Below are 26,167 nucleotides of genomic sequence, written 5' to 3'. Positions count from 1 at the left end.
AGTTTCACATGTCAACAGGTCCATATTTTGAACAGCCACACAGAGCAGGGAAACGGATGAAAGAGACGAATGACAAAGCAGCTCGGAAATATGTCAGTGTGATTTGAAAATAATCAGCAGCGTATCAAGAATGATTAGTGAAGAAATTATTTGAAATACCAGGAAGCGCACGAAAAAACAAACAAGACAAAGGAGTTCTCAAAAGCATTACGCTCGTCTCACCTTCAAAGTAACACCGCTCACACCCTCAAACTGACTTCTGCTTTCCACACTGCTGCAACAATTTACCCGTCTGTCACACCAATTTCAGCCAAATTAGCTCCATTTATTTCCAAAGCAGCCGTAAGAGACACTTATTACACTGAAACCCTTTCCCCCCGACACGCACACACACACACCCACTCAAGGAGCCCATGACTACTTTATTTCTCAGCACTGTGAAAACCCCTTGTCAAATCAATGCACAGTTCTTTCAGGTTAACCACAGTTTTAGCGAGGAAAGGGGTCAGGTATCCTGAGATCGAGGAACAGCTCCGTCTACTTTTCACCCCAAACCCTCTCACTCCTCTCCTCTGGAGTCCAAAAATAAAGCAGATTTTAGTCTGGCACCGCTTTCTACAGTACAGACACTTTTACGGTGGTGATTATAAGTCTGACGACGATGACTGTTAAAATCCTCCAATTACCAGTGAAAACACACAAATAAACATTTGCACTGCTGCTGCCAAGAGCTCCATCTGCTAGCAGAGGAGAGGGGGAAAAGGGGGCTAAGTAATATTTTTTCCATCTCTCTTTCTGTTTTTTTCCTTGTTAGGATTATCCCAGAGCTGCATTTACAGATCACTTTGCTGAGTTCATTAAGCTAATTGAACGGCATATCCACTACTCTTTTTAAGTTGGCTGCGAGGGTGTGTGTGTGTGTGTGTGTGTGTGTGTGTGTGTGTGTGTTTGTCTGGGAAATGGTGACGGACTTAGAGGGGGCTTTAGGAAGGTTTGATGGCTCTTTTAGAAAAGACCAAACCAGAAGTCGAACTACGTGTGAACACACATTAAAGGCGACATATGTCCCAACCATTAGTGATTTCTATACTCTTCTTTCACATACATCCACACACCAACACACGCATTTACACTCATGAACACACAAAGCCCCCGCCCCCCTGAGACTATGGCCCACCCTTCTGCTCATTGCCCAGCTGTATCACTTTGCCTCTGGACAATTCCCACTTGCCGCGTGAGGGGGCCTAATGGGCCGCCGCTATTCAGCAGCAGATTAAATATTAATATCGCCACGATACAGAGATTGCAGCGCATCTCCAGTTACAATAGAGATACACAGATCAAAGTGTCGCGGCAATAGTGGGTGCATGAAAGCATTTAAAGAGTGAAAACTGCAACTAAACCCGACCAGGGAAGCTCTTTAAAACATCAAACTGGTGAGGAGATGAAGAACTTTTTTTTTTCTCTTTTCACAAGGATTGGGTACGAACGCGTTTACAAAGCTGGTTTTTAGCGTTAGTGTGCTCTCATTAGCCCTAGCTCCAAAGAAGACCCTCCCCCGCCTCCACCTCCCCTCTCGGTGCTACATTTGCCCTTTTTATTAGCCCTCCTTTTCCATTTTTTTTTTCCTCCCTCCTCTTCGTTCCTTTTTCTTTTTTTCCCAACACGGAAATTGAAACTGTATCTGGGCTTATCTGCTGCCTCCCCGTGCATCAACTGCCGAGATGTTTAGACAAATTTTATGCATTATGCAGCGCAAATATCAAAACAGTTCTTGGCAGTGCCAGCAGAAGCCTCATTAAAAATTCCTTAATTAAATCTTCTTGCAAAATGTAATCAGTCCAAGGAAGGGGTTTTGTGTGTGTCTGTGTGTGTGTGTGTAAAGGAGGACGTGTGTGTATGTGTGTGTCTGTCAGTGCCAAGGCTTTGATTTGTGCCCTTCATGTTATGGCTTGGAGAAGTAATCATTAACGCCAAAGCCACTTTGGCTTTTCAAATGCTGTTTTTCTTTCTTTTTAAACGGAATAAACAAACAAATGATAATCACCTTTCTAGTGTCGGCTCAAAATGAATCCGGAATGGGGGACATTGTTCTGTGTCCATTGAAAAGCAAGATACCTCCCCTCCCCTGATGTTTTTGTCTCTGTTGGTGTGAATGACAGACTTTTTAGATCAGTCAGTTCCTCGTGTGTTCAACAATAAGCAGCAGAACTGGAGAAGAACCCGGCCTAAGCTCATATCCTCTCTGTGTCAGTCACAGCTAACAGTAGAAAGTTGCTCAGAATCATGTTCTCAATGTTTTAGTGCTATACACACCGTGAGCATTTACTCAACCAGTTACAGTAAGCTACCATCAAACCATTTCACTTTCATTACCCCTCATCTTTCTACTTCCTCTCAGCACATAAATTGTCTTTTCTTAATCAATTTACTGCACAGAGAACATTCTCATACCAGTCTAAGATCTAGTTACATCACTGAATAAAACACACCATCAGTGGATTAAAAAGAAGAAGAAAAAAAAGAAGGTTCATCTCAGTTTTGGGTATATTTTTTCATTGGTGTAGCACATTGAGGGATTTGCATACCTGGCAATATATTTCTGGTAGAGGTTGATGTCGTCGCTGGCGGGTTTATCTGGTGGCAGGCCATTCCTAATGCAACAGCAAACACAAAAGAGACAGGATTAATGGTGTGGTCGGGCTGCCTGTTTTATTAATAAAAACAAACTGACACAATATTTACTTACAAGCCGCTGCCAAACTTTGGACTATCAATATACATTTACTTGTGGCATAAGAGCGTTTTCATGTGCCGTATGAATCAGGGATGGAATGCGCACACTTTGATGCATGGTCTCCCACCCAATGAAAGGCAAAATGCAGGAGCAAAGGGACATTAATCTTTTATGGGGGTATTTTGGTGAGTGCTCATATGCAAAACTGGATAATGTGGATGTGGAAGGAAAGCTCTGAAAAGGTATTTCCTGGTAATCTCTAAGGGCCTCGGCTCTAATGCTGATGCCAAGTTGTCTCCGATCAGTCTGAACTCGGTTCAAACGATGACGTAGGACGACACTGCAGCTTCAAATGCATACGGATCAAACTAATCGACCGACTCGATCCGTTTCACTCAAATCAGATTCGATTTTGAAATAGGAAATCAAAAGGGATTCATCACGTTACAGTGGCGTGTGCTTTTTGTCACCTGTGATGTGGTTCCCTTCATGAAGCTGGTTGCAGTGACAGTCATAATACAGTATTGGTTCTGCTTGCTCCCTCTCAGAAATGGCATTTAGCTTCATGTGAGCAGCCCCACACGGGGGATGACCTGAGGTTAATCTGGCCCAGAGGGGAGGATGCACTGCCAGATATTCTCACTAGCCCCCCCCCCCCCCTCTCCTCCCTGTATACAAGCACCAGACTTGGGTCAGTTATCCAAGCTTGCAGCTCCACTGAGCCCCAACCTGACAAAGGCCAAAGCCTGAGGGAGAAGTGCCAGAGGGCTCTTGAACAGTGTCTTTGATAGGTCTTGACTAACTAGAGACAAGGTCAAAACCAATCAAACAGACTCTGGGAGCTGTTTCCTACTAGTAGTGCACACGACTGGAGGCTAGCTCCCCAAACCCCTCGTTTGCTTCCTTTAAAGTGCACTCGTCAGGCGGTGTAGAGTCGGCCCCTGTGACTCGCCGGGAGGTTAGTCATGGCTCCAAAGTAATTAAAGGGAGAGTTGTTACACCCTAGCCAAACGAAAGAAGTCAGTCACTTTGCGATGACTGTGCTAAATCCGTCTCCACGGAGTGCTACAGCGAGTAAACACTTCATGTGCCTTCGCAACTCATCATGTCGTGGATCTATTGGGCACTATGCGCTATTTCACACTACTTTCCTGTTGGCTGCTGTGGAGGTAGCAATTACCTTTGCGTTAGGCTAACTGACTCACAGTAGCAGTTAAGTGTATGTGAGCTTCACATTGGCTCCAAGGTGTTCCACAGGAACTTGGGATCTTTTCAATCCACCAATAAACTTTAAATTGGAATTTTAATGGATAGGTTATACTTTTTATTAACAGATTTTAAGAGGTATGCATTGTTTTGGTGCAATTAAATTGCGCAGTCATACAATATTTGTTGTCAATAAGCATACATCTCACGTTTACCAGTAAGAGAGAAGATGACAAGCAATGCTGTCATCTCTTGCCTTTTATTTATCTGTTAACCTATTATTAACTCTGACAACGTTCTGTTTTCAGCACCGTTTGTCTGTTTCTTTGTTGTTGTTTGTTCGGTGAATATCTAAAAATACATTGAGTGGGAAGTTTGGTAAGTGGCAAAAGAGTAACTTATTAGTTTTTGGTGTCGCATCACTGTGTTACAATTTGTAACGTTATACCCTTTTGCTCAATCCTGCTAAAGTGAAATGTATGAAATGACTGTTCCTCTTGATTCCCTGGTCAATCACTTATCTAGTCATATAGGCCACGCCCATTTTTGGTATCACAGATTTTTCATCATTTCGAAACACTTCATATTCCTAGACAGGATTTAAGTATTCTCAAAAATCTGCGTTATCTATCTCTGTGTATTTTGAATCAAATTAAAAACGGATTAAACTAATCGAAAGCATTGTGTAGCCTTGGCGGTGGTATGTGCTCACTAAATGCTTTCTAGTTTCATATGATGATGTTTGAGCAGACTTACTTAACAGAGGACACAGTGCCCGTGGTGATGGAGTCAGTCTTGGAAAAACTGGACTTCAGGTAGTCAGCGGCGTTGAAGCTTATTTGTCCTGTCTGGTCCATTGTGAGCCCTGGGGCGATGCTGGCCCCAGCTGCGCCCACGGTTGGGACACCAGGAGCTCCTGGGTTCCCTGGTGCTGTAGCGAGGACATTGGGCATCATTGAGGCCTCTGGATTTCCCGGCATCAGCTTCTGAATTGTTCTGATTTCATACTTCGAAGGGCGGCCCACTTTGCAAGTCTTGAAGGCGATGGCGCCGCCCATGTCAGGGTTGCCCTCGCCAGGCTTGAAGAGGTGCAGAAACTTGACGTTCTCGAGGTCGTACTTGGAGGGTCGCTTGTAAGCGTTACCGTTCTGCTGCTGTAGACTCTCACCCATCTTCAGCTTCTGAATAAAGAAGTCATACTTGGAGGCTCGGGACGCCATGTTCTGGATGTGAGAGGGATTCGGTGGATGAGAAGTGCCCAGCTGAGGTCCTCCCGGCTGCTTGTGGTCCAGGCTGGCGGGATAGATCTGCGCCTCGGCCCCTGGGAGGCACCCAGAGGTCTGTAGCATGCTAGCGCTCTTGTCTTGGGCCATTTTTGGGTTGAGGTCGTCTGGTTTTGGTGGGGAAGCATGCATGGGCCAAGGAAGGGTCTCGCCGGCTTTTAGCTTACGGATGTACTCTTCGTACTTTGAGAAGCGGGCACGCCGTGAGGCCTCCTCACTGCTGAGGGATGAGGGGTCTGAGGTAGCGGCTTTGAGCTTCTCAAAGCTGATCTTCTTGGTCAGCTCATCCCTTACCTGCTGGTCATCATAACCGAACATTCCCAAAAATTCATTCATGGTGTTGGCTGCATAGTCTCGCAGGGCAGATGCTTCTCCTGCACAGAGAAAGAGTAGAGTGGTGAGCTCCTTTTTAAAGCCGCTACAAGCAACGCTGCTCAAAACATGTCAATCAGTGGCCAAATTCACTTCAGTCAACCAGTCCATCAAATGGTGCTCTCCCACTTCACATTGACTGATTCTCACTCAACAAGTGTTTCACTATCGTGATGCTGTGTAGCTGAAGAAGACAGTCTATATTCAACAATTTATTGTTTTGTTTGGCATCAAATGCCTACATTACGAATTAAGTAATCTGCAGAAAATATAATTTGTCAGCCCAATTATTGAAACAACCCGTCTCTCATATTGTGGTGAACACACTGCATTATGATGACAAAAGACGTCTAACCTGCCAGAACTAAATCTACCACATTAGAGTCGGTCTCTGTTTCTGAACATTAACTGCTTACAACTGATGTCTTACGGCTATACTTGTTATTTCTGAACTGTAATAAATTTCTAAACAGGAAAAGGGATTCTAGAGCAGCGTCTACCGTGTACATCTCTGTGCATTCATGTGTCTATAAACAAGCAGTCTGAGGCAATGCTCTTCCTGTTTTGGTTGCACTAAGTCAGTCCTGCACAATTTGCAAGTGACTGTACCAAAGGACTCACTGAATAAACAAACCTCTTCTGATCTTCTATTTTTATTAAGTTATGCTATCAAAATTCATCACTTTTAATATTACATAATTGAATAACATATTAAGTAAATATTTTACATGTAAGAGCAGGTAATCTTAGTAACCCAGGAAGAGATCACGTTAGCGACTGAAGAATGTAGGGGAATCTATAGGGGGAAAACTGTTTATACAACTTCTTAGAAATGAAGTAACACCATCAGCGCACTTCCCCACAGATTTTTACGTGATGACTGATGCTGAACGATTTGAAAGTGACATAATTATACCTGCTATCTTCCAGGAAGTGACTGCATGTTAAGTGCAATTCCTAATCCCCGAAGCTTGGCGTAAGGTATTTGAAAATAACATGATTATTATGTCACCTTTAAGTGTGAAAAGAATGAATCCTTTCCCCCTTTTTACACATTTGTGAACTGAAACATCCCCTTCATTTTAAGAGTCCATTAAATTGGAGAACTTCCCCAAGGACATAGGCGAAATATAGTCAATGTATAGTTTAATTGCATTATGTGGGGATTAATTCTGGCCCATTAACTTTCATCCAGGTTAGTGCAAGGGGTCAGAGAGCTGAGAAAGGGGGGAAATGATTTTTCCTGAAAGCAGTGGAGGGACAAAGAGAGGAAAGGGTACGTGAGAGAGAAATAGAGAGGGAGGATTCGTGAGGCAGTCGTGTTGTGCTGATCCAGCTCAATTCCATAACTCTCCTGTTGTGTCAGTTTGCATGTCAGGCAGGATACCAGAACACTGACATGGTAGTAATGTACCAGATGATAATTTCACCTGGGTCATGTAAAAACGTTGGCCTTCTTAACTCATCCTTGGCACAGCCCACAGGACCAGGGTCAAAAACCTTTAAAAAAAATGTTTTTCACATCACACCATATCACCATCAAAACATGAGCTGGTGAGAAGTAATACCACCTACCACCCGGGTAATTAATACATAAATATTTCTGCTCTTGTCTCAGATTTCTCAGTTATTGCTAAATCAGTCTCTGTGCCCTGCTTTTCACATCACCCGCGCGGAGCATGTAAAATAATCCCCAAATTTCCATTGACTGCGTTGGGGTTGCTCCTCTGCGCAGTGGACCAGTATGAAAGAGTATCCACTGGATCGAAAGGGCATGAAAATTTAACAGAAATGGATCATGTATTTGAGAGGAAATGCCTCACAGATCATTTGAACATATCTAAACTGAAACTACAGAGTAAAATATTGTATATACAAGTATTTACTGCAGGGTAGAGTGCAAATTAACTCATTTTATACTTAAGTTTTTGATTTTATTTAACTGATTATCATGCATGGCATAAAAGAACATTTTGAACACTCAAAATGTAATTTGTCTATTCCTCTCAGTTGATTTAGGTGCTGATGACCTCAGTGCTTGGTTGGATTTTACTGCGACTGTATTTGTAAGGGTACCTCAGGTCACAGTATATCATATAGCTCTAAAGTTAGGACAGCACCCGCATCAGAAAAGTCACAAAATGGAACTACACTTACTGAGTGAGGAAAAAGAGCAAAGCAGAATAGATGGAAATCATATTTTAGAAATGTCCAATTAATTATTTTTTTTAATATAATTTTGATCACTAATATAAAGAGTGTCAAGGCTGGCTCTGCATTGACTGGGAATGGATTCATGTCTGTCGACTTTTGCTTCGGAGTAGGTTCCAAATGAAATAAAACGTCTATCATTTTTGTGGCAGAGTCAATTGCTTATTACTGCAGAGGGACCAGTGGTTTCTGTCATGGAAGCACCGGCACCTGTTTTTTTCATATTCTATTTGCTTATGGTTTTATCATCACCTTCTCTAAAAAAAAAATTAGCCAAGTCTCTTTATTCATCAGCGGAGCCATGTGGCCTGCTATCAACGAAAGGCAAATGATTGGACTTGAAAGGATTATGACTGGAACTGACAGGAGATAACCTTTGTAAAACACCATGTAAATGAGTTTTCTACTCGAGCCCTATCCGGCAGCCTTTTAATAATGCCATGTGACACCAGGTGGGAAACTATGTATGGGTGTATGGGTTAAGGTGAGATTGGCCTCTCCACTAATGCTAACCACCCAACCCATCAAGAAAGAGAAAAGGCATTTCCCTCTGCACTTTCTCTGGTGTCACTGGAAACTCTGCAAACAAGTGGTTTCTAATCTTGACACTTCAGGCAAGCAAAACCCAACGCGCAGCACATACCTGCCTGTCTATATTTGAGGCTATTGGGCAACATTTTCCCTCGCAGATATGATAACAGATGGGCATTATATCTCCTATTGGCTGACCAAACATGGCCATCAGTGTGGCATAGCTTCTCTGCTCACAGGACTGAGAGGCAGAGGTGTCGCTGATGATAAAGGTGCATGCTAGTGGCTATATATGGACTAATCTGGGGTTTGAATACGGTTGTCAGTTTTGAATCACACGTGCACAATGTAAACTATTTAGTTAAAAAAAGAGTTTGAATAACATGCTGTGTTTTCAGGGGAGTTCAGTCAGAGAAAGTTTTGCCTGGTGGGATTCTTTTAGATGGTGCAATAATTTAAATAGAGTTTTAAAAAGCAAATTGTGCTGATGTTGGTGAATTAGTTTAAGTGTGTTTTGTTTAAATGAGCAGTGGTAGCCTAATAAAGAGTTGCTTTGAATAAATGACATTATGCACATTTGTTTGGACTAATTTGACACACACAAAAGTGCATGGCGCTTCAAACTTCCTCTCTGTTTGGTTAGTTAATTAACAGGCAGTAAATAGCGAGGGCTTTGAAACGGCTTGAAATGAACAATAACCTTTTACAGTGAACCCAGAATTGCAAATGGAAGTCACGGTCAAGCCTGTTTGATCCATCGCTATGAGCATCTCTGTCTTTGCTTTCATAGTTTTTACTCATTGTTTTTTTCCATTGACTGGCTTATGAGGGCTCTAATGCGACATCTAAATTATCTAGGAAAAGTATTCTGGGGTTTTGCACTGATAGGAAATCTGCACGATGCCTCAATGTGAGGAGTTAAATGTTTTGAAGGTCGCAGTTTCTCTCATTGATCTTGCAATGTTTGTTAATTACATTGTCACTGATGTTGTGAGAGATAATTAAGCCACTATGTTTATATGCATAATTATGTGCACTCCGCATCAGCCTTTGAAAGACAGCGGCGAGAGAGAGAGAGAGAGAGAGAGAGAGAGAGGAGGAAAAAAAAAATGTTTTAATTGTGAGCTGAGCAGAAACACGGCAATATAGATGCCCTAGTTACAATCAACAAAGAGCAACTCTGAGAAGAAAAAAACAACACTCTAAAGACAAGATTTGCAACTGATGCAGTACGCTCTCCCCACAGTCTTCAAACACTTTGGCTTTGCTGTGAGATGTAAAGTAGTTAGGGAGCCAGTGGAGGGAAAGGTGCAGGCCTGCTACACAACAGTAATACATATTTACAGACAGGCGTTTTTTTATGGCCACGAAATAAACACAAAATGACTAATTAAAACCACAAAGCCTTTTTCATTTGCCTCTGAAATGAAACCTGCTTCATTTTCTGAGAAGCCCCTGCCCCCAATTCATTGTGTGGCCAGAGCTGCTGCTGTAAAACAAAAGAAATGCAGACTAAAAGAGCATGTGTACATGACTCTGAGGTAGATAGCTAAACCTAGATGAAAGGCCAAAAAACTGTTAAAGTGAGGTGAGCAAGCACAAAACAAAACTTGTTTTTGTACCGCAACAACCGGTCTCACTCGCAAATTGCAGTTTTTTTTTTTTCCCCTCTGCGTGTCTGTGAAACACGCTTTATCTATTTGTATAAGCGAGCCATGTTTTTTCTCCTTTTTTAAAGCTCTGCGTTTGTACTGCTATACAAAGGCCAAACGCTCCTATAGCGCGCATGCATCTAGCTTCAAGTGTCACTACGTGTACGAGGCACTTTCTGAAATGATAGTTTGTGCTGTTAACACATACTTGTGTTACTTCCAAATGACTGCCTGTGCCAGCTTTTTCTAGTTGATAATCAGTGAATTATATCGTGGGAACATCATGTCACAATTAAAAAGGGGTTATTAGGAGTCATTTACAAGAGCATTTTATAAAGGAATGTATTAAAATATGTCCACGTCTGCTCACAATAAATACATGGAGCCACTCTATTTCTCACTTAAGTCACTTAAGAGTCATATGGAGCTGCGATATCATTTCCCTATTCCTGACTTTATTTGACAATTGATCTCTAGGATTTGACAAAAAAACAAAAAACAAGCTCTTCTACAGCAGACTACAACTCCATGTAATAGAGGAGTTTGAAGCGGTGGCTAAGTTTAGTGAGCTTAGGGAAAATCAAAGACTCAATATGTAATCCTGGGTGTAATATGAAGCTTAGCCTGGTCTTGCCATGCGCTCTTGGCCCACAGCTGCTGGGAGAGTGCATAAACAGCCTTACGTTGTAAGCCTACTCCATTTATGAATTTCTTTTTGCAGTAAACCACACACTGACAAGTTCCTGTTCCCCCCCCGCCCCCCCCCACACCCCCCGCTGGCCTGCCAGTTGAATCTGTCTTTGGGGTAATAATGTCACTGGCTATTCATAATGTAACTCTAGAGTGTCTCTTCCCAATAATGGGCACACATAAGCTTATGCGGATGCGGCAATGTCACCCGCCCTCTATCTAAGCATTAATACTATGGAGCGGAATGCTTTGAAGGGCAAAGGTTGTGTCGGTTTAAGAAGTCTAAAAAAGGGTCAAGTATAAATTAGGAGTATGGCGGAGACATTAGAAGGTAAACTGATTGAGAGTCAAAACGTACCTGTAGAGGAGAAAGGTGCTTGGCGACTCTGGGCCTCACGCGGTGGCATGTAGGTGTTGTCTTTTGAAGGCCTGTCTTCAGCTTCTTTGTCATCATGGTAACTGCCATCCTGAGAGCCCACCACCGGCTCGGCCTCCTCCGCGTTGTCCTCGTCGTCGCTGCAGCCTGTGGGGCGTACCATGTACACGCCCTCAGGGGGGCCGTCTTCGTCATTGCCGACTTTGAGTTCAGGCTCGTTTTCGGCGGCGCGAGCCGGCGGCTCGTCGCCGTACTCGCCGTTCACCCACTTCTCGATGGCCTCGCGTCTCTTCTGGTCCTCCTCTAGACTCTGACTGAGGTTCAGGCTCTCGGGGAAGTTGGTCTCATTGTCGTCATAGTGGGAACTGCCACGCTCACTATTTTCTGCTACACTCTGGTCTCCCTCTGCATTCTGGGAGTTGGTGTCGAACACCACCTGGCGGCTCAGCTTGGCACAGATAGCATTGAGTTTTAGGCCACCTTTCCTTTTGGCGGCCATCTTGGATTTTCCTGAGGTCGTTTCAGTGCATAAACTCCTTTCAGCTAAAGGAAACAAGAACAAAAAAACCAAAAGATTAGTTTAAGTTGTTCAGCATTACAATTATCTGAGTTACGGTTTAGGGAATTGAACTTTTCACTCAATTAGAAACTTCTTTTAAATGCTTCCATTTTCACCAGAAACAAAGTTTGAACCAGCTTTTCCATGTCAGTAACAATGGAAAAACCACAGTGAACAACAGGGACTGCTGCTATTAATATCATCCAAAAGCACTTAACAATAACAGACTGGAAGGACACACAGAGATACTGTACATATCTTTCTAAGTCACACCTCTTCGGTCAGCTCAGAGTTGAAAGCAGTGCTGAAAAAAAAAGGAGAAAAAAAGAAAAAAGCCCAGGCAGCTGAAACCACAGGCAGATAGGTATCAGACCCCCTACGGTACTACAAGCAGCACATACACGGCTACATAATCCTTCACATGACAGCGCTATAGAGACACTGTGAAATGTTATCTTCACTCTCACCTCGAGAGGCTGTGGTCCTGCCACTGAGTGGGGGGCTGCACAGCGTTAAAGCTGTCAGGATGTGGAGTGAAAATGCTGAGCGCTTTTGGTCTTTTTGGATCTGTGTTCTCACGTTGGCTATTCAGTGGGATTACACCCAATAACTGTATTGTAATTGTATTTTTTTTTTTACATAAAAGGGAAATGAATGTACCATGTATACAAGCTCTTTCTACCCTCTGCTGTCTTTTACTGTTGATCTGGCCGAGACGGTAAAAAAAAAAAGTTGTAGTCACCGTGTTTTACATATCTTTACGAAACAAGACAGGCTGCACAGTCTCAACATCTTTCCCCCCAGTGCGGCCTCTCTGAACAATAGAGCATGATAGAGTGTGCTTTGGGGCAGCAATGGGTGGCATTATTTCAACCCAAGTGGGGCTATCTTTATAACATGTCCTCTGATGAGGCAGGAACAGCTGCCTGTGGCATTCCATATCCAGAGCTGCCTTTTTAGGGCAGAAACTGCACTCTAGTTCCTTTCATTTTATTTCCAGAGCCACCAAAGTTCACCTTCCAACAGCATATTCCAGACTCAAAATCAGGCCAGATTGTTATCAAGTTGTAAATAACTTTTAAAAAGCGAGAAGGAGGTGACCGTGAGTAACAGTATTTATGGAATCAAAAAACAAAAAGAAGAAGCAGCATAACTACCAGAGAGCAGACGATCATTTTAACTTGTATAGTGTTTTTATTTCAGCAGTATGTACAGCTTTGTCAGTTGAAGCTCTGTGAGAACAGTTAAAACAGCATGCCACAGTAGAGATAGTTCTCCCTGCGTGGAGTTGTATTGAATCTTAACTCAGCCACACTGTGGTTAAGATAATACACTATACTGAGCTGTGGACACACCATCTTAAAAAACAAAAATGTGTGATATGAGAGGTAACAAAGTTCTATCTTAAAGACTCAATTCACTTTATATAACAATGAGCACGCGCCTTTTCATTTTCTCTCAGCCGTAAAGCCAAGCACAATCATGTGTGAGCCATTGCAAGTGTTATGTAAATCACATCGGCGCAACATAAAATCCTGTTTTCATTTTCTTTTGCAAAGCTGTGGATTCATTAGAGGATATACAATTTGAAGGTGCTTACAGATCACCCCGTCGCCAGACAATGCACCCCGTGCTCCCCACACATGCTTTCTCAGTTACTGTATTTACGTTGCGGGCTTCCTCTCTGAAACAATAGCTTCAGGAATTATGTAGGTTTGAGGGGGCCGTATATCAGCGGCACATTACTGTGCAATTTAGTGTTAGACAATTGCAGGCGGGGGTGAAAGGGTCACCTTTTAGAAGCAGCAATTTTGAAAAAAACTGAAAAGAAATCAGCTTGAAAAACTATTAGGAAGTGGAAGACATAAATTTTCAAGTTATTTTTCTTCAGAAATACTCTCCAAAGGAAGATTGAGGTCATTTGGGTGTTGCAGTGGAAGTCATTTTTTTCCGTTTACTGTGTTCAGTATTTCATGCTTTAACTGCCGATTTCCTTTGCATTGCAATCTCAAGCTCCTTGTAGGAAATGACCCCGACACAGTTGTTTCTTTCCATTAGTGAGTATTTATGTATGATTTTCTGTTAACAATACGGAGTGTGCGTAGACGACTAAGTGCTACTGGTTGAGTATCCAGCAGGCCTCTAACTGAATTATCAGACAGCTTAAGCACATATTCAGTGTTTTCTTTTTGAAGGTAGGGCGTGCTTTAAGACACATTTAATACTGTGGGCTTCCTGTGAGCAGGAACATGCTATGGTTCGATGGTTTATGGAAGCTGTCTAAACTATTATTTATGCTGAGGGTTTCTGTCCACGGCTGCTTTTTGCCATTGCTTACAATAGGGATTGCTATGGTAACACCAATCTGTTTACCTCAAGTCGTTTGTGTGCATGATAGCGTACAATGAGATACAATCTGTGGGGACCTACATGAAAGAACAACTTTTCCCTCTGGGACCAACTCCCCCACCTCTCTGAGAGTCCAGTAAGCATTCTGCCTTATTAATGAATATCAGACAGAAAAACAACACTGTCACATGCATCGGACATTATTTACAGTCTGTTTTAGCCTGGTGTGCTAATTGTCAACGAGGAGACACCTCAGTAAGCACTGGGAGATGGAAAAAAAAAACAAAAAACAGGCAGGTTTGAATTTTTTTACTGGAAACAGTGCAGGGCCGCAAAGGAGCGCCACATACTGTCTCTATAAGGCCAAAACCTGAGGAAAAAGTCCTGAAACTATTTTGAATACATTTGGAGTAGGTCAGGTCCTTTTTCATCTTCAGACGAAAAGAAGTGCATCAAAGTTCTTTCGAGCCCTGTTTCTTCTCAGCGCCGGATGACACAGCTTGTGTTCAAGTCTAGCCCTCCCCACTGACAAACTAACTCTTCCACAAGCTCTAAGCCCCACAGGTCTTGTTGGTTTTTTGATGCAGAGTCTCTGTTTGTGTGCCAGAATGATATCATGCCCAATCAAGTGGTGTTTCAAATCCTAATAACGCTGTTGGAAGTGCATTATTTGTGTGAGCGTGCACAGAATGTAATCAAGGCCGCTCCGGGTAAAGGATGTGGGAGTTGAGGCCGCTTGTGACTGGCAGGGTCATGGCTTTACCTCTTTCGGCCGTACAAGACGAGGCAGCTTATGTCCAAAACGCCTGTTCAATCATCTTATGGAAGATTTAAAGTCGCATAAACAACATGTGGAAAATTGAATAACTTGACTTTATTGTTCATTCATAGTGCAGTGCTGCACCATAAACACGGCGACTCCCTGCAGTGTTGTCAGTTTGTACGGAGCGAGCACGCAGGAGGGTCTGTATATAAGAGACGTAGATATTACCTGTTTAAAGTGAAGCTTATCTCTTCGCCTAATCAAACACAGGTACGGGGCTTGTTTTAGATTCCTGCTGAGTTCCAACATGACTGACACAGGGACAACCCCCCCCCCCCCGCAATATCAGGACTTAATTAATACAAACAGGGTCTGGGAGATGTCTGTTCAGCTCAGGATTATTTTACAATATGCAACAGAGAGTTGCTGTAGCTCTTTAAAATAAAAAAAAAATCCTAGTTATAACTTTATGAACCTTTGGCAGATTAATCGGCAAGGCTGCAGCTCCCAGTGTGTAGCTCAGTGAACCTTTTGTGTCTCTGGCTCTCAAGGGAGATGTATGTGTGAGAGAGCGTGTGTGCATGAGTGTTTCAGGGAAATCACTGAGCCACACACTGGCAAACATACACAGACACACTTAAAAATGATCATGTTTTAATATTTGTAAATTTACAGCTTGCAGGAGGAGAATGTTTTCCTCTTCTCTCTCTTCCCCCCCGCACGGCAGAGAGGCTGCGGCAGCCGCAAGGAAGTCGAGCAGAAAGCCACTGATGGACAACTACGCCACGACACCCAGACCCCAGCATCTGGCCCCTCTCTCATTTTTAAAACACAAGAATAACAATAAGCAGGTTGTCGACCCCGCCGTGAGATTTTGCCACAGTTTTCCAACAGTCGGTGTAGCCGATGCTGAGAAATTTCCATTTTTCCGCATGCATATTTAATTGAGTTTTGTCCCAGTGGTGCGGAAATGATTTGTTTTTTGCTCTCTGTTCACTTGACTCCTCTTCGGAGTCGCTAACCCTGATTAAGACGTTCCCGTTAATTTCCCAGCGCACACCTTTTTTTTGTGCATTAATGGTTCTGATCGTCTAATTAAAACTTCTCAGCTCGGCTGCTGATCACCGCTCGTTGTGCCTCTGACCTGAAGTTTTAATTGCCGCATCAGAAGCGATAATAATAATTTTGAGGTTCTGATGATTAAAAACAATGCCATTGCCAACTAGTTGATAGAAGGGGGTTTAGGGGTGGGCGCATCTGAGGAGAAGTTTATGTAGAAAAGAGATTTAGAAAGGGGGGGGGTGTGAAGGCGGGTATTCACTAACTACGGAGCAAGAGGGGAGGGGGGGGGGGGGGGGGGGGGGGGGGGGGGGGGGTGGAGAGACTACTGTAGGTGATCACTGAGGGGAAGGGGGTTGCAAGGCATATGGAAATCTTCAAGCACTATTGTCTCTCAGAGTCTTCCTGAAGAAAGAGGTTTGGCTGGGAAAGGGACTTAGCTCTCTCCACCTCAAAATCTTAAATCTGCCACTGACTGATCCACTTTGGAGCTCTACACTCACTTGGCAGGTTTGCCGGGTTGGGGAAGAGAGAAAAAGAGAGCATGCGAGCGAGCGATAGAGGCACATAAAAGATGACGACAGTCCAATACCCTGTGCTTATTTTCATAAAAAGATAATGGCTCAATAGGTGCAGTACAAAAGCCACATTGTTCATTAAGTGACTGAATGGAAAAAAAAGGAACCCACGGTGACTGTTGTCTCTGTCATAAAACATGATACTTATCAGATGTATATGATACGTGGATTACTGTCAAAACAGAAGTGAGTTGCATGTGATCTTTTAAACGGGACTTTCACACTGTACATTACAGATCACACAAACTGCAGAAGAGAGAGAGAGAGAGAGACTGTGCACCAGGGAAACTGCCACCAGCACCAATCTGTCACATTTGGTTCTTTTTTTAACTACTGGATTTCTAATGGATTTTTTTTTAGGTCCCAATCCAGGATCAATGTTTTCCTGCAAACATATTGTACATGCATGCAGGACAAGCACACACATACTGTACACAGACATATGGACATACAGTCAGGAGGTAGCTGTCTCTTCTCCCCTCCCCCTGTTCCTCTCTCTCACAAATGTATTTTATTATTAATCAGTTGGTTGCACATCTGCCTGCTTGTTGTTGTTTTTTTTTCTATCAATAAAGCACTTATTGCTTTTAGTCTAGAACATGACCTTGCACGTTGTGTGCCGCCTTCCTGAGAATGCTGACCTTGAAGGACCAGTTCGGACTATTTCACTTCAGCTCGGTCCACGGGCTGTTATCAAACTCCAGCCCTCAGCCAAATGCCACGCTAGCGCCACACCGCCGCAAAACACAAAGAAAATAACTGCAGGACAAAGGCAGACACATACGGACCCAGTAACACACACTCACTGACTGCACGGGACAATGGCTGAAGAATACAAAGTATATTTCAAGTCCAGGCGGAAGAGGAAAGACGTTGAACTTGAGAGCAATCAGGCAGGAAAGTTGAAATCTAAGGACAAATACGCCCTTAGGCTTCATCACAAACAGGGTAATTATGGTGTTTTCCAGAACAGAGGACAAGCTGCCTAAAATGGTCTAAGGGAGAAAAAAAAAAAACAATCTGACATGAGTGACGAGAACCATTCTGACAGCCACGAACCAAAACAGCCAACTTTCATTGAGTTTGCTGCTTAGGGTAATTCATGGGACACACGGCTAACTTGTTAAAATTGTACATAAAATCTGGACACCCAGCTGGCACCAGATGACAACTTCATTTCTAAGTGTTTGTGTTGTGGGAGGACAAAAACTTTTGCTTTAAAAAATACACTATGGCACACAGTCCCATGCTTCCACAGATAGAAACAAGGGAAATTTATTCCTGCAGCTTTGTTTTCAAGCTTAGCTCCCATGTTCAGTTTCAAGACACCAGGAGTGCAATTTGATAAGCCAACCGCCATGGTAAATGAGCAGACGACCCCTGTGTCCCTCCCTCATGGTTGCTCGGCTTGGTGCGGGCAGCAATGCAGTGTGGGTAGTACAGTGGAGAAGGGGCTCAGCGGTGCACCTCTCAAGGGCCCTTGAGCTAATATCTGTACAGATTAACTGCTTCAGTTGTATTTTGGTCACGGGGATCTCTCTTTGCCTTTGTGGCTTGTTGGGAGGGAGAAGGGGAGATGTGTGTGTGTGTGTGTGTGTGTATTGTGAGTGTTACTTGCACACTTTCTTCTGTCGCGGCCTGCTCGCCTAAGAGGTCAGGAGCCGCCAGACTGGTGTATGTCATTCCATGTCATTATCTTTGGGGCCATATTTAATTTATCAGAATCCGGAGCTACACCGCTGAGTAAGTCATCCCCATCCCCTTACGATCACCTAGCCCCTCTATCTCTCCACAGGACACACAAACACACACACACACACACACACAGTGTCAATCCTCCAGGGTAAACTCAGCACACGCCGCTCCATTAGTTATCAATTAAGTCTGGAAATCTCCACCTGTCTTACACACACAGATGAAGCCGGCACACATACAGTACGTAGCACCCCTCTCGACAGGAAGTTGAGGAGAGCGTGCCTTATTTGACTACGAGTGTGGGGGAGCCGAGTGAGTGCGTTTGTGTGTCCGTGCGGGTGGCACTTACGTCCATGAGGTTAACCTTGATATGAGGCCCTGTCAGGCCAGATAATGTCAATCAATGACAAGCCCTCACAGATAACCCCTAATGTGAAGCCTAAAAAGCAAAGCTGTTTAGATCTTTAGACATGCCTCCTTTCACCAGCATATGAATTGCATTACAAGGAAATGAGCTGTGGCATTTCTTTAATAAGACTCTCAAGACATTTTGACAGCATATATAAGGCACTCTGCCGTTAACAAAAAATTAAATAAAGCCCCTACTGACAAAGCCTCCTCACACAATGCCGGGCTCTGATGGGCAGATCCAAGTCCCTGTTAACCGGAGGAGAGGAAGAGACGTGTAGGGAGGGGGAAGAAGGAAAAAGAAGGGTGGACCCTTCTCTTTTTTCCCCTCAAGCTCCCGGGGACTTCTTAATTGATTTCCAAGGTTACGTTTCAAATTTGTTTTTCAGATACGGGGGCCTTGTGAACGAGAGTGCGAGTCCATTTTTTTCTCAAGCGATTTCCCTAAATATTTGGCCTGGTTCGGAACGTTTGCTTCCGATCTCGTTGAACCGCTTCCCCCTTCCACCTCCTCGCTCTCACCTCCCTTTGCTCTTTTTCTCTTCTCTCTTCTCTCTCTCTCTCTCTCCTTGAAAAGAAAGAAGGAGGTGACATTAACCCAAAACGGCATGTATTTCCAGACAGGATGCCTGCACTGACAACATCGATCCCTGGCTCCCATTAAAACATTTGCTCTGCCTGACAGACTTTTCCTTTTTGGACTTTATACGCGGTAGAATGAATCACAGGTGCCCGTTAAAATGTCACCCCGAGCAGGTTCTCTACCTGTCCAAAAATGACCCATGGCACGCTTTCAATCACATTGTACTCTTTTAATGCTCAATTTATTCTCAAGAAGCACGATTAAAGTTTGATCAAAATACGTTCTTTGTAGGGCTCGGAGAGGAAGTGATGAGAATGAGTCTTCCTGCTCGTGGGATTTGCAGTTTTTAGACCCTGTGGCTGTGACTCGGCTGCCAGAACTTTAGTTTGCTTTCTTTTACTTTTCTGATTGGCAGAACGAAAGTGACAATAAGTTGACATGTTATATGACATTTTGAAGTGTACGTGTGTCCGCGGATGGTTGGGGGAGTGTGGGTATGTGCATAATACACTGTAAACACATATGTTAGGGGGCTGTTATGTGTGTGCCTGCTTGCAAGGTTGGAGACAGCAGGGCACTGTGCTTTGCGCTCTCCTTCTGCTCCTCTCTGTCTAGTTGCTGCAGGTCACGTCATTTGCTCTGAGACACACACTGTCAAATACGCACACTGACATTTCTACACAGTCAGGAAATAAACGATTCGCGTGAGGATAAACACACCACCGCGTCAGTGACAGCACTAAAACAGTGTGCTTTACCGAAAAAAAAGAAGTTCAATGTGAACTGGAAGGCGTTACAAAATGTGGCAGTTTTCACCTAAAACAGGAACATTCTTGTTTCTGGGAGTTCAGTAGAGGGAGGAATGTGCCATGACTGAATTTGAAGGTGTGATGAAGCAACACTCACAATAATAGGGGAGAGAAAAAAAGTAAAATGACTGTTTCAAGATGAAACGGACAAAGCTGCTTTACAGGAAAAAGAGTGCTGTCTATTTTGGGTCTCAGCATGCAAAAGGAAGTGCTGCTGAAGTTGACTCAAACAAATAAATTTGCTTTTGATAAAACCACAGCAGCTACTTTTGCATTCGACACCAAACCCACTTTGTCGCCTGCATCTTTATCTTTATGACTTGCCACATTTGTGAGAAGCCACTCACTAAATTGTCAAGCACAAACAACTGAGGGTTTTCAAACGGTGCAGTGTTGACGGCTAAAAATGCAATTTTATTTTAAAAGTGACAGGTTAAAGGAAAGCCTCAGAAGTGAACATGGAGCGCTCGCCTATTTGCACTGAATCCAGCTGCCCGTTTTACATTTCTCCAACATTAATATTCCTCTTATTATTATTTTAAAGTGAAAACGGATACTCTGTTGAAGTGCAAATCTGATGAATTACGGGAGCAGATTGCTGCTATTAATTATTAAAACCTATTTTATAAATATTCAGGTCTGTCATGCATCTAATAATGAACGCTTTAGAGGAGGTTACTTCCCGTGCGCATCCTAATGTGTCAGAAATATCACTTTTAATCACGCTCGTGTCAGCGAGTGCTGGGTTTGAACCTGCCGAAAATGTTTTTCCACCAAATCAAGGAAACTCAGTCGGCCTACTACTGTGCTCATCACAGCTCCTCCGATCCTGCTGTTTCGCATGATCCAGGTTCTCCGCCTGCCCGGTCTGAAGAGGTGGAGAACACCTCTCAGCTCCTCGCTGCATTCTTACCGGGGTAATTTGAATGGAGAATAATGCATCGACAGCACTCTACCCTTCTGGACACACCTAGTCCCAGTGCTACTGCTGCCATATGCTGTGTTGATACATATTCATAACACTTTCACGTGTGTTGAGTGTTGGTGTGCAATGAGGCTTAAATGAGTGTCTCACATCTTCAAATGGGAAGAGGGGGAAAAAAAAGAAAAGGGAAAAAGCCGGGCTCAAAGAAAGTTAAGACTGCTCATCTCCCCCCCCCCCCTTTATTCTGCAAAGTAGACACGTTTGGGTGCTGATAGGTGATCCCAGTGCTTCTGTGCGGATGAGCGAGAGGCTGCAGAGTTCGAGGATTGTCTTCAAGAAGCTGTGAGAGGCGGCAACTGTCAGCATGCTCGGAGACACTGTGCTGTCAGGTGGGCCGGTCATACTGGTAGGGTGAGAGTCAATGACACTGCACCATGACCTCCGTACACCCCGCCAGCATATGCTGCACAGAGCATACACACAACCAGATAGAGAGACACACACACACACACACACACACACACACACACACTGTGGAGCGCTCTAAGATTAATGCTGTCAGAGCTACAATGATACCCCTTCATTATCTGCACACGGGGCCTCCTTCGTGCGCCCGCTTGCCTCACTGTCCTCTCCGCTGCTTCTCTATGGAGGTAGTAATTACTAAAGCTAACATTTCTTGCACTCTGTGCCTCCAACTACCCTCCACTTACCCATTATTTCTTTCTCGTTTCGCAGTGCTTTCAAGTGACTTGCCAGCCTTTTTGCCAACTGGTGACACAGCTGACGGTATGCCGGTGTTGATGGCAGCGCCAGTGCGACTCACGCTGTATGTGCGAGCGCTGTATTATGAGATTATTTGGTGCCCAGCTGATGTGCAATAAAGGCACAGTGTGGTACCCCAGATTCAGATCAGTCCTCTGGGTCAAGTGCTCATTGTGTTACAACAAGAGAGAAGTGCTTGATGTTCCACTGCAGTAGCTGTTGTACTGTACATTGTTGGTTTAACAGGCTGGGATCAGAGAGATGCTCCCTCTTGCATGGTGTTTTTTCATTACCAACAATGCTCTTACTCTTTGTCTTTCTTCTTCCTCTCCCACTGGAACTATGGCTTTATCAAAGGTGATAGCTTGCTCAGGCGCATTTTCTCAAACGTCTTCTTCAGCCAGCCATTTCCCAAGCCGCTCTCGGGTAAACGTCACTCATAAAGACCAGGGAAGATTTGATGGTGAGATCAAAAAGAAAGGAAGGACACAAAGGAGAGCAGGGAGATGGGGGGGGGGGGGGGGGGAGGAATGATAGCCTCCTCCCCCATCCGACACCAACGAGTGCTGAGGGTAATTCCTCCAAGCGGGGCCAGTGTTTTCAGACGCAAATACAACAAAACGTCGGATGCTGCCATGAGACATCAAAATGGGTGATTTTGACTTCAGAGGGTCTTCAGATGCTTGAGGAGCCGAGAGAACAGAAGGTACCAGCAGGCTGTTAACAACCAATGCGGGAACCACGCCAGAAAGACGGCCTCCTACCAAAGATGCCAATCGGCACCGGATCAGTAAAGGCTTCCGCCGTACTGTAATGACCCACCTGAGCACTTTCATCTGCTGAAAGTGAAATGGCTTGAAAGTTTATCAGCTGCTACTTACTGTACCATTGAGAGAACATGTATAAAAGTAAAGCACTGCCACAGTTAGGTGTCACAAAGGCAGAAAGACAAAAAAATAAACCACACACAAAGAATTCTCGAAGGAGACTGATGTCTTCAACAGGTGCCTTGAAAGTAGGAATTCTATGTCCTTTGCCTTACAGAAAGATTTTCATCAGCAAATTAAAGACTTGCTTCGTTCTTTTGAGACCTGAGTTGTGTTGTGACACGCCGAGAGGGATGTCCGCATTTTCTCCCGTGTTGTTCTCGCTCATTCTTGGAGCATTAGGCTCACTCTAAATAGCCTGGAGGAGATTAGGCTGGCTCATATTCAAATGCACATTTCTTCTAAAACCCACTCCACGAGTGGGCCAAGGAGTGCAGTGCAGGAGCCGTGTGAGACGGTAGTCAGAGAAGATTCAGTCATGTATAAATCAGCTAAGAGGAGGAAAAGAGACAGAGAGGAAGAGGGAGAGAGAAAGGCTGAGGTAAAAGACAAACAAGTGTTGGCTCTGCTATACGAGTTTAGTTAGCTAGAGAGTTAGTGCATGAGTTATGGCTAGCGAATGGCTGAGGGACGCTGTATTTATGAGGGGACTGAGTGAGTGTTAAATCCCTGGTAAGAAATAAAGTCGTCCCTGAGCGAACAGGGGAAACATTTCACTCAGTCTAAGAGGTGCCTCGAAAAAAATGAAAGCCATCCCTCTTCCAGGGGAAGCACTATTCCGTATTCCCTAAAATTGCTTTATTCCTTAAAAATGCTATAGATCACATCCAAGTGGATTGAATCTCATATTTGAATAGAGAGGAGGATTCTCCGTCTGCATAATATCAAGGGAGTTCACGAGCCAAGGAAAGGAAAAGAATCTGATTCTTCTAAAATTGCATGCGGATTTTCTGAGGGATCTTAGGCTGAGGGGGGCTGCCAAAACACACAGTGCACTTGTTGCAGTGCAAGGGTTCATCCAAGAAAAGTTTTCCACTGTGGTTTACCCGGGAAAAAGTTTGATCTTTTTTTTTCAATTGGAATATTCAAATGTATCTATATTAAATAATCGTAATATCCATTCATCTATACATCTAAATGCAGATATATATACTTTTTTAGATTCCCTTTTTCAACTTCCTATGTTGTAGGAAGTCAAACTTCAAAGGTCAGATACAAAGAAAGGCACATGGCCAATGGAAAAGCAAAAGCTTCACATCACTCTTTGTGCAACTCGAACTCAGACCTCTCTCCAAACCCAGCAGTGGTAATAACAATTATGACTTAAAAAGGCTATATTTTTGCATTAACTTAAAAGGCTATATCTTTTTCTTCCCCTCCAGCCTGTGCGGCCTCACTTACCCTGAGTATCTTCATAAATCACCAGTTACTGTTAACATGTACTCCACAATTCAGTCATCAATCTCCTACCAGGTCAGAGTGAAAACAGAGGGGGGGAAATGTCGGCTTAGTAAAATGTCTCTCTGGTGAATGCTGCTACCACCACCCACTACTCAAACACACACACACACACGATATGCACGTAGAGCAGTAGCACACACACACACACACGGCAGTTAAATAACAAACACACGCGCCCGGCACACAGCAACCAGAGCAGTCCTATGGGACGAGGGAGCGGTTGCCAGATCGCCACGGTAACGCAAGCCAAATTCAATTCTGACTTCACCTTTCACTCGGGAAGCTGGTTCCATTTGTTACACAAACAAATAAACAGCAAGCGTGAAGTTAGAGCCGGCCAACTTCTGCCTCGTCTTTTTCCTTTTTTTTTCCCCCCCGTGGGCCTCGACAAGAAATATCAGGCCCAGGCTGTCTGAGAGACACCCACAGGGCCGCATGCAAATCCGCGTTGATGTTCACAGACACAGTATTTATTTAACCAAAAGGAGAGAATCTAATTGTACACGAGGAGGATTATTCCTCTCTGAACCGTGTCTCCACGAGGGAGAAAGGGACTCTTTAGCCTCTCTTCAACCGACACTGTTTACATCAGCAGAGTGGAAAATCCCTCCGATGACAAACCTCTCCATCACAACATCTGTATCTAAACAGCCGAATCAATCTCGACCAACACCGCAAATTACCTCACGTCATATCCGAAAACATCTGCACTTGACATTACAGCTGAGGGATTTTAGGTGCTTTTTAAATTGTTTTTATTTTTAGCTTGCGGAAGGGTGTATTTAGATCTTTTTTTTTTTTTTTAAGTGTATTTGTGTAGCCTTGAAATTGCCTTATAATAGATAAAAAGTATTTCCTTGTAATGTGTAATTAGTGGTGGATAAAGTATTCAGATGCCATAAGTAAAACACCCCAATTTAAAAATACTCAATTACAAGTAAAATAAAAAAAATAAAAAGTCAGTACTTTAAAAGTACAAAAGTAAAAGTAAAAAAAGTGCTCAAAGGTAAAAATACTCATTATTATAAATGGGCAGATTGATATATTTTTATATCAATGGATTATTATTCCTGATTAATATGCAAGCAACATTTTAATGCTCGAGCTGTAACTATGAAACTCTACACTTTTGGGTAGTTCAATCAATGTATCGTAATTTAAAAGCCAATCATATAATTTGTTTGTAAAATATGAATCTATTAAATAACAGTAAATGTAACTATAACTGTGAGATAACTGTTCCTGTTAAATAAAGTAAAGTAAAAGTAAATGCAGCTGAAAATTGTACACTGCGTGAAAAAATGTACTTTCCACAACTAAATGTCGTAAATGTAACTGTAGAATATACAAAAGTGGAAGTGTGGCGTGCTATAAGGCAGAGTACAAAAAGTCAATAACAAAACTTTTGAGGAAGCAGCGCACCATTAAAAGTAATTAAACACATCACTGACATCCAGTGCACTATAGGCACAAATGTGCATCTGTAATTAAAACCAGCATTTTTTTCTTCCAAAAGGACAAACATTACACCTGCTCTGTTTCCTCAAACTCGCTTAGGCTCTCTCTCTCTCTCACACACACACACACACACACACGCACACACACACACACACACACACACACACTCTTTGACACCACCCACCACATCACTACACATGCGTGCCTGACTCATGCCAACTGCAACTAGTAGCAGACCCGTTCACCTCGAGGTAGCACTCAACTCCTGCGTGAGGAGAGAGAGAGAGAGAGAGAGAGCGCGAGGGAGAGAGAGGGAGTGAGAGAGAGAGAGTGAGAGAGAGAGAGCGAGAGAGAGAGAGAGCGAGGGAGTGAGTGTAAGGTGTGTGTGAGTCTTACCTGGCAGCAGACCGCCCTCTGTGCTCTGTCTCACCTCTCCCTCCTGCCCTGGAAGAATTCTCTCCACAAAGCAAGGCATTTTTTCCTCAACTGCTCTCTGCCAAGGCTCTGCTCTCTCTCTCTCTCTCTCTCTCTCTCCCTCTCCCTCTCCCCCTCTCCTTCTGTCTCTCTCCCTCCCTCTCTCCTTCTCACTCCTTTCCTCTTTCCCACTCTGTCCTCCTTTCTCGCTGTCTATCTCTCCTCCCTCCTTACCCACCCCCTCTCTCCTCTCTCTCTCTCTCCACTCCTCCCTCCCTCCCTCCCTCCCTCCCTTCCTCTCTCCCTCCCTCCCTCCTTGCACAGATGTCGAGGCTGTGCGAGTTTACCCACTTTACCAGTAGGGGTCCTTCATCGCCCTTCTCCACCCCACAGCCACATGGGGGAACAAAACACACACAGGCCCCAGGAAGAGAGAGCCACTTAACGGGCGCCCTC

The 26,167-nt window shown here is 43.8% G+C and overlaps 1 protein-coding gene across 7 annotated transcripts in view; it reads right to left on the bottom strand.

The window, feature by feature from the left end:
- Positions 1-26,167, bottom strand: part of casz1 (castor zinc finger 1) — a 168,408-nt gene that overhangs the window by 20,886 nt on the left and 121,355 nt on the right. For 4 of the 7 annotated variants that reach the window (XM_079176688.1, XM_079176693.1, XM_079176689.1 and 1 more), the window contains exons 1-4: positions 25,694-25,827; positions 11,041-11,601; positions 4,700-5,600; positions 2,589-2,654 (exon numbers count right to left, since the gene is read on the bottom strand). In XM_079176688.1, the coding sequence (XP_079032814.1) occupies positions 2,589-2,654; positions 4,700-5,600; positions 11,041-11,601; positions 25,694-25,772 (1,607 nt within the window). In that variant the 5' untranslated portion in view covers positions 25,773-25,827. Of the gene's footprint in view, positions 1-2,588; positions 2,655-4,699; positions 5,601-11,040; positions 11,602-25,693; positions 25,828-26,167 lie in introns of those variants that run through there. The other 3 variants (XM_079176692.1, XM_079176690.1, XM_079176691.1) reach the window with 1 other exon arrangement.

The sequence above is a fragment of the Pholis gunnellus genome, assembly GCF_910591455.1.
Source record: "Pholis gunnellus genome assembly, chromosome: 2".
Lineage (NCBI taxonomy): Eukaryota > Metazoa > Chordata > Actinopteri > Perciformes > Pholidae > Pholis > Pholis gunnellus.
The sequence above is the reverse complement of the archived record's forward strand: the minus strand, read 5'-3'. Positions and strand labels throughout refer to the sequence as shown.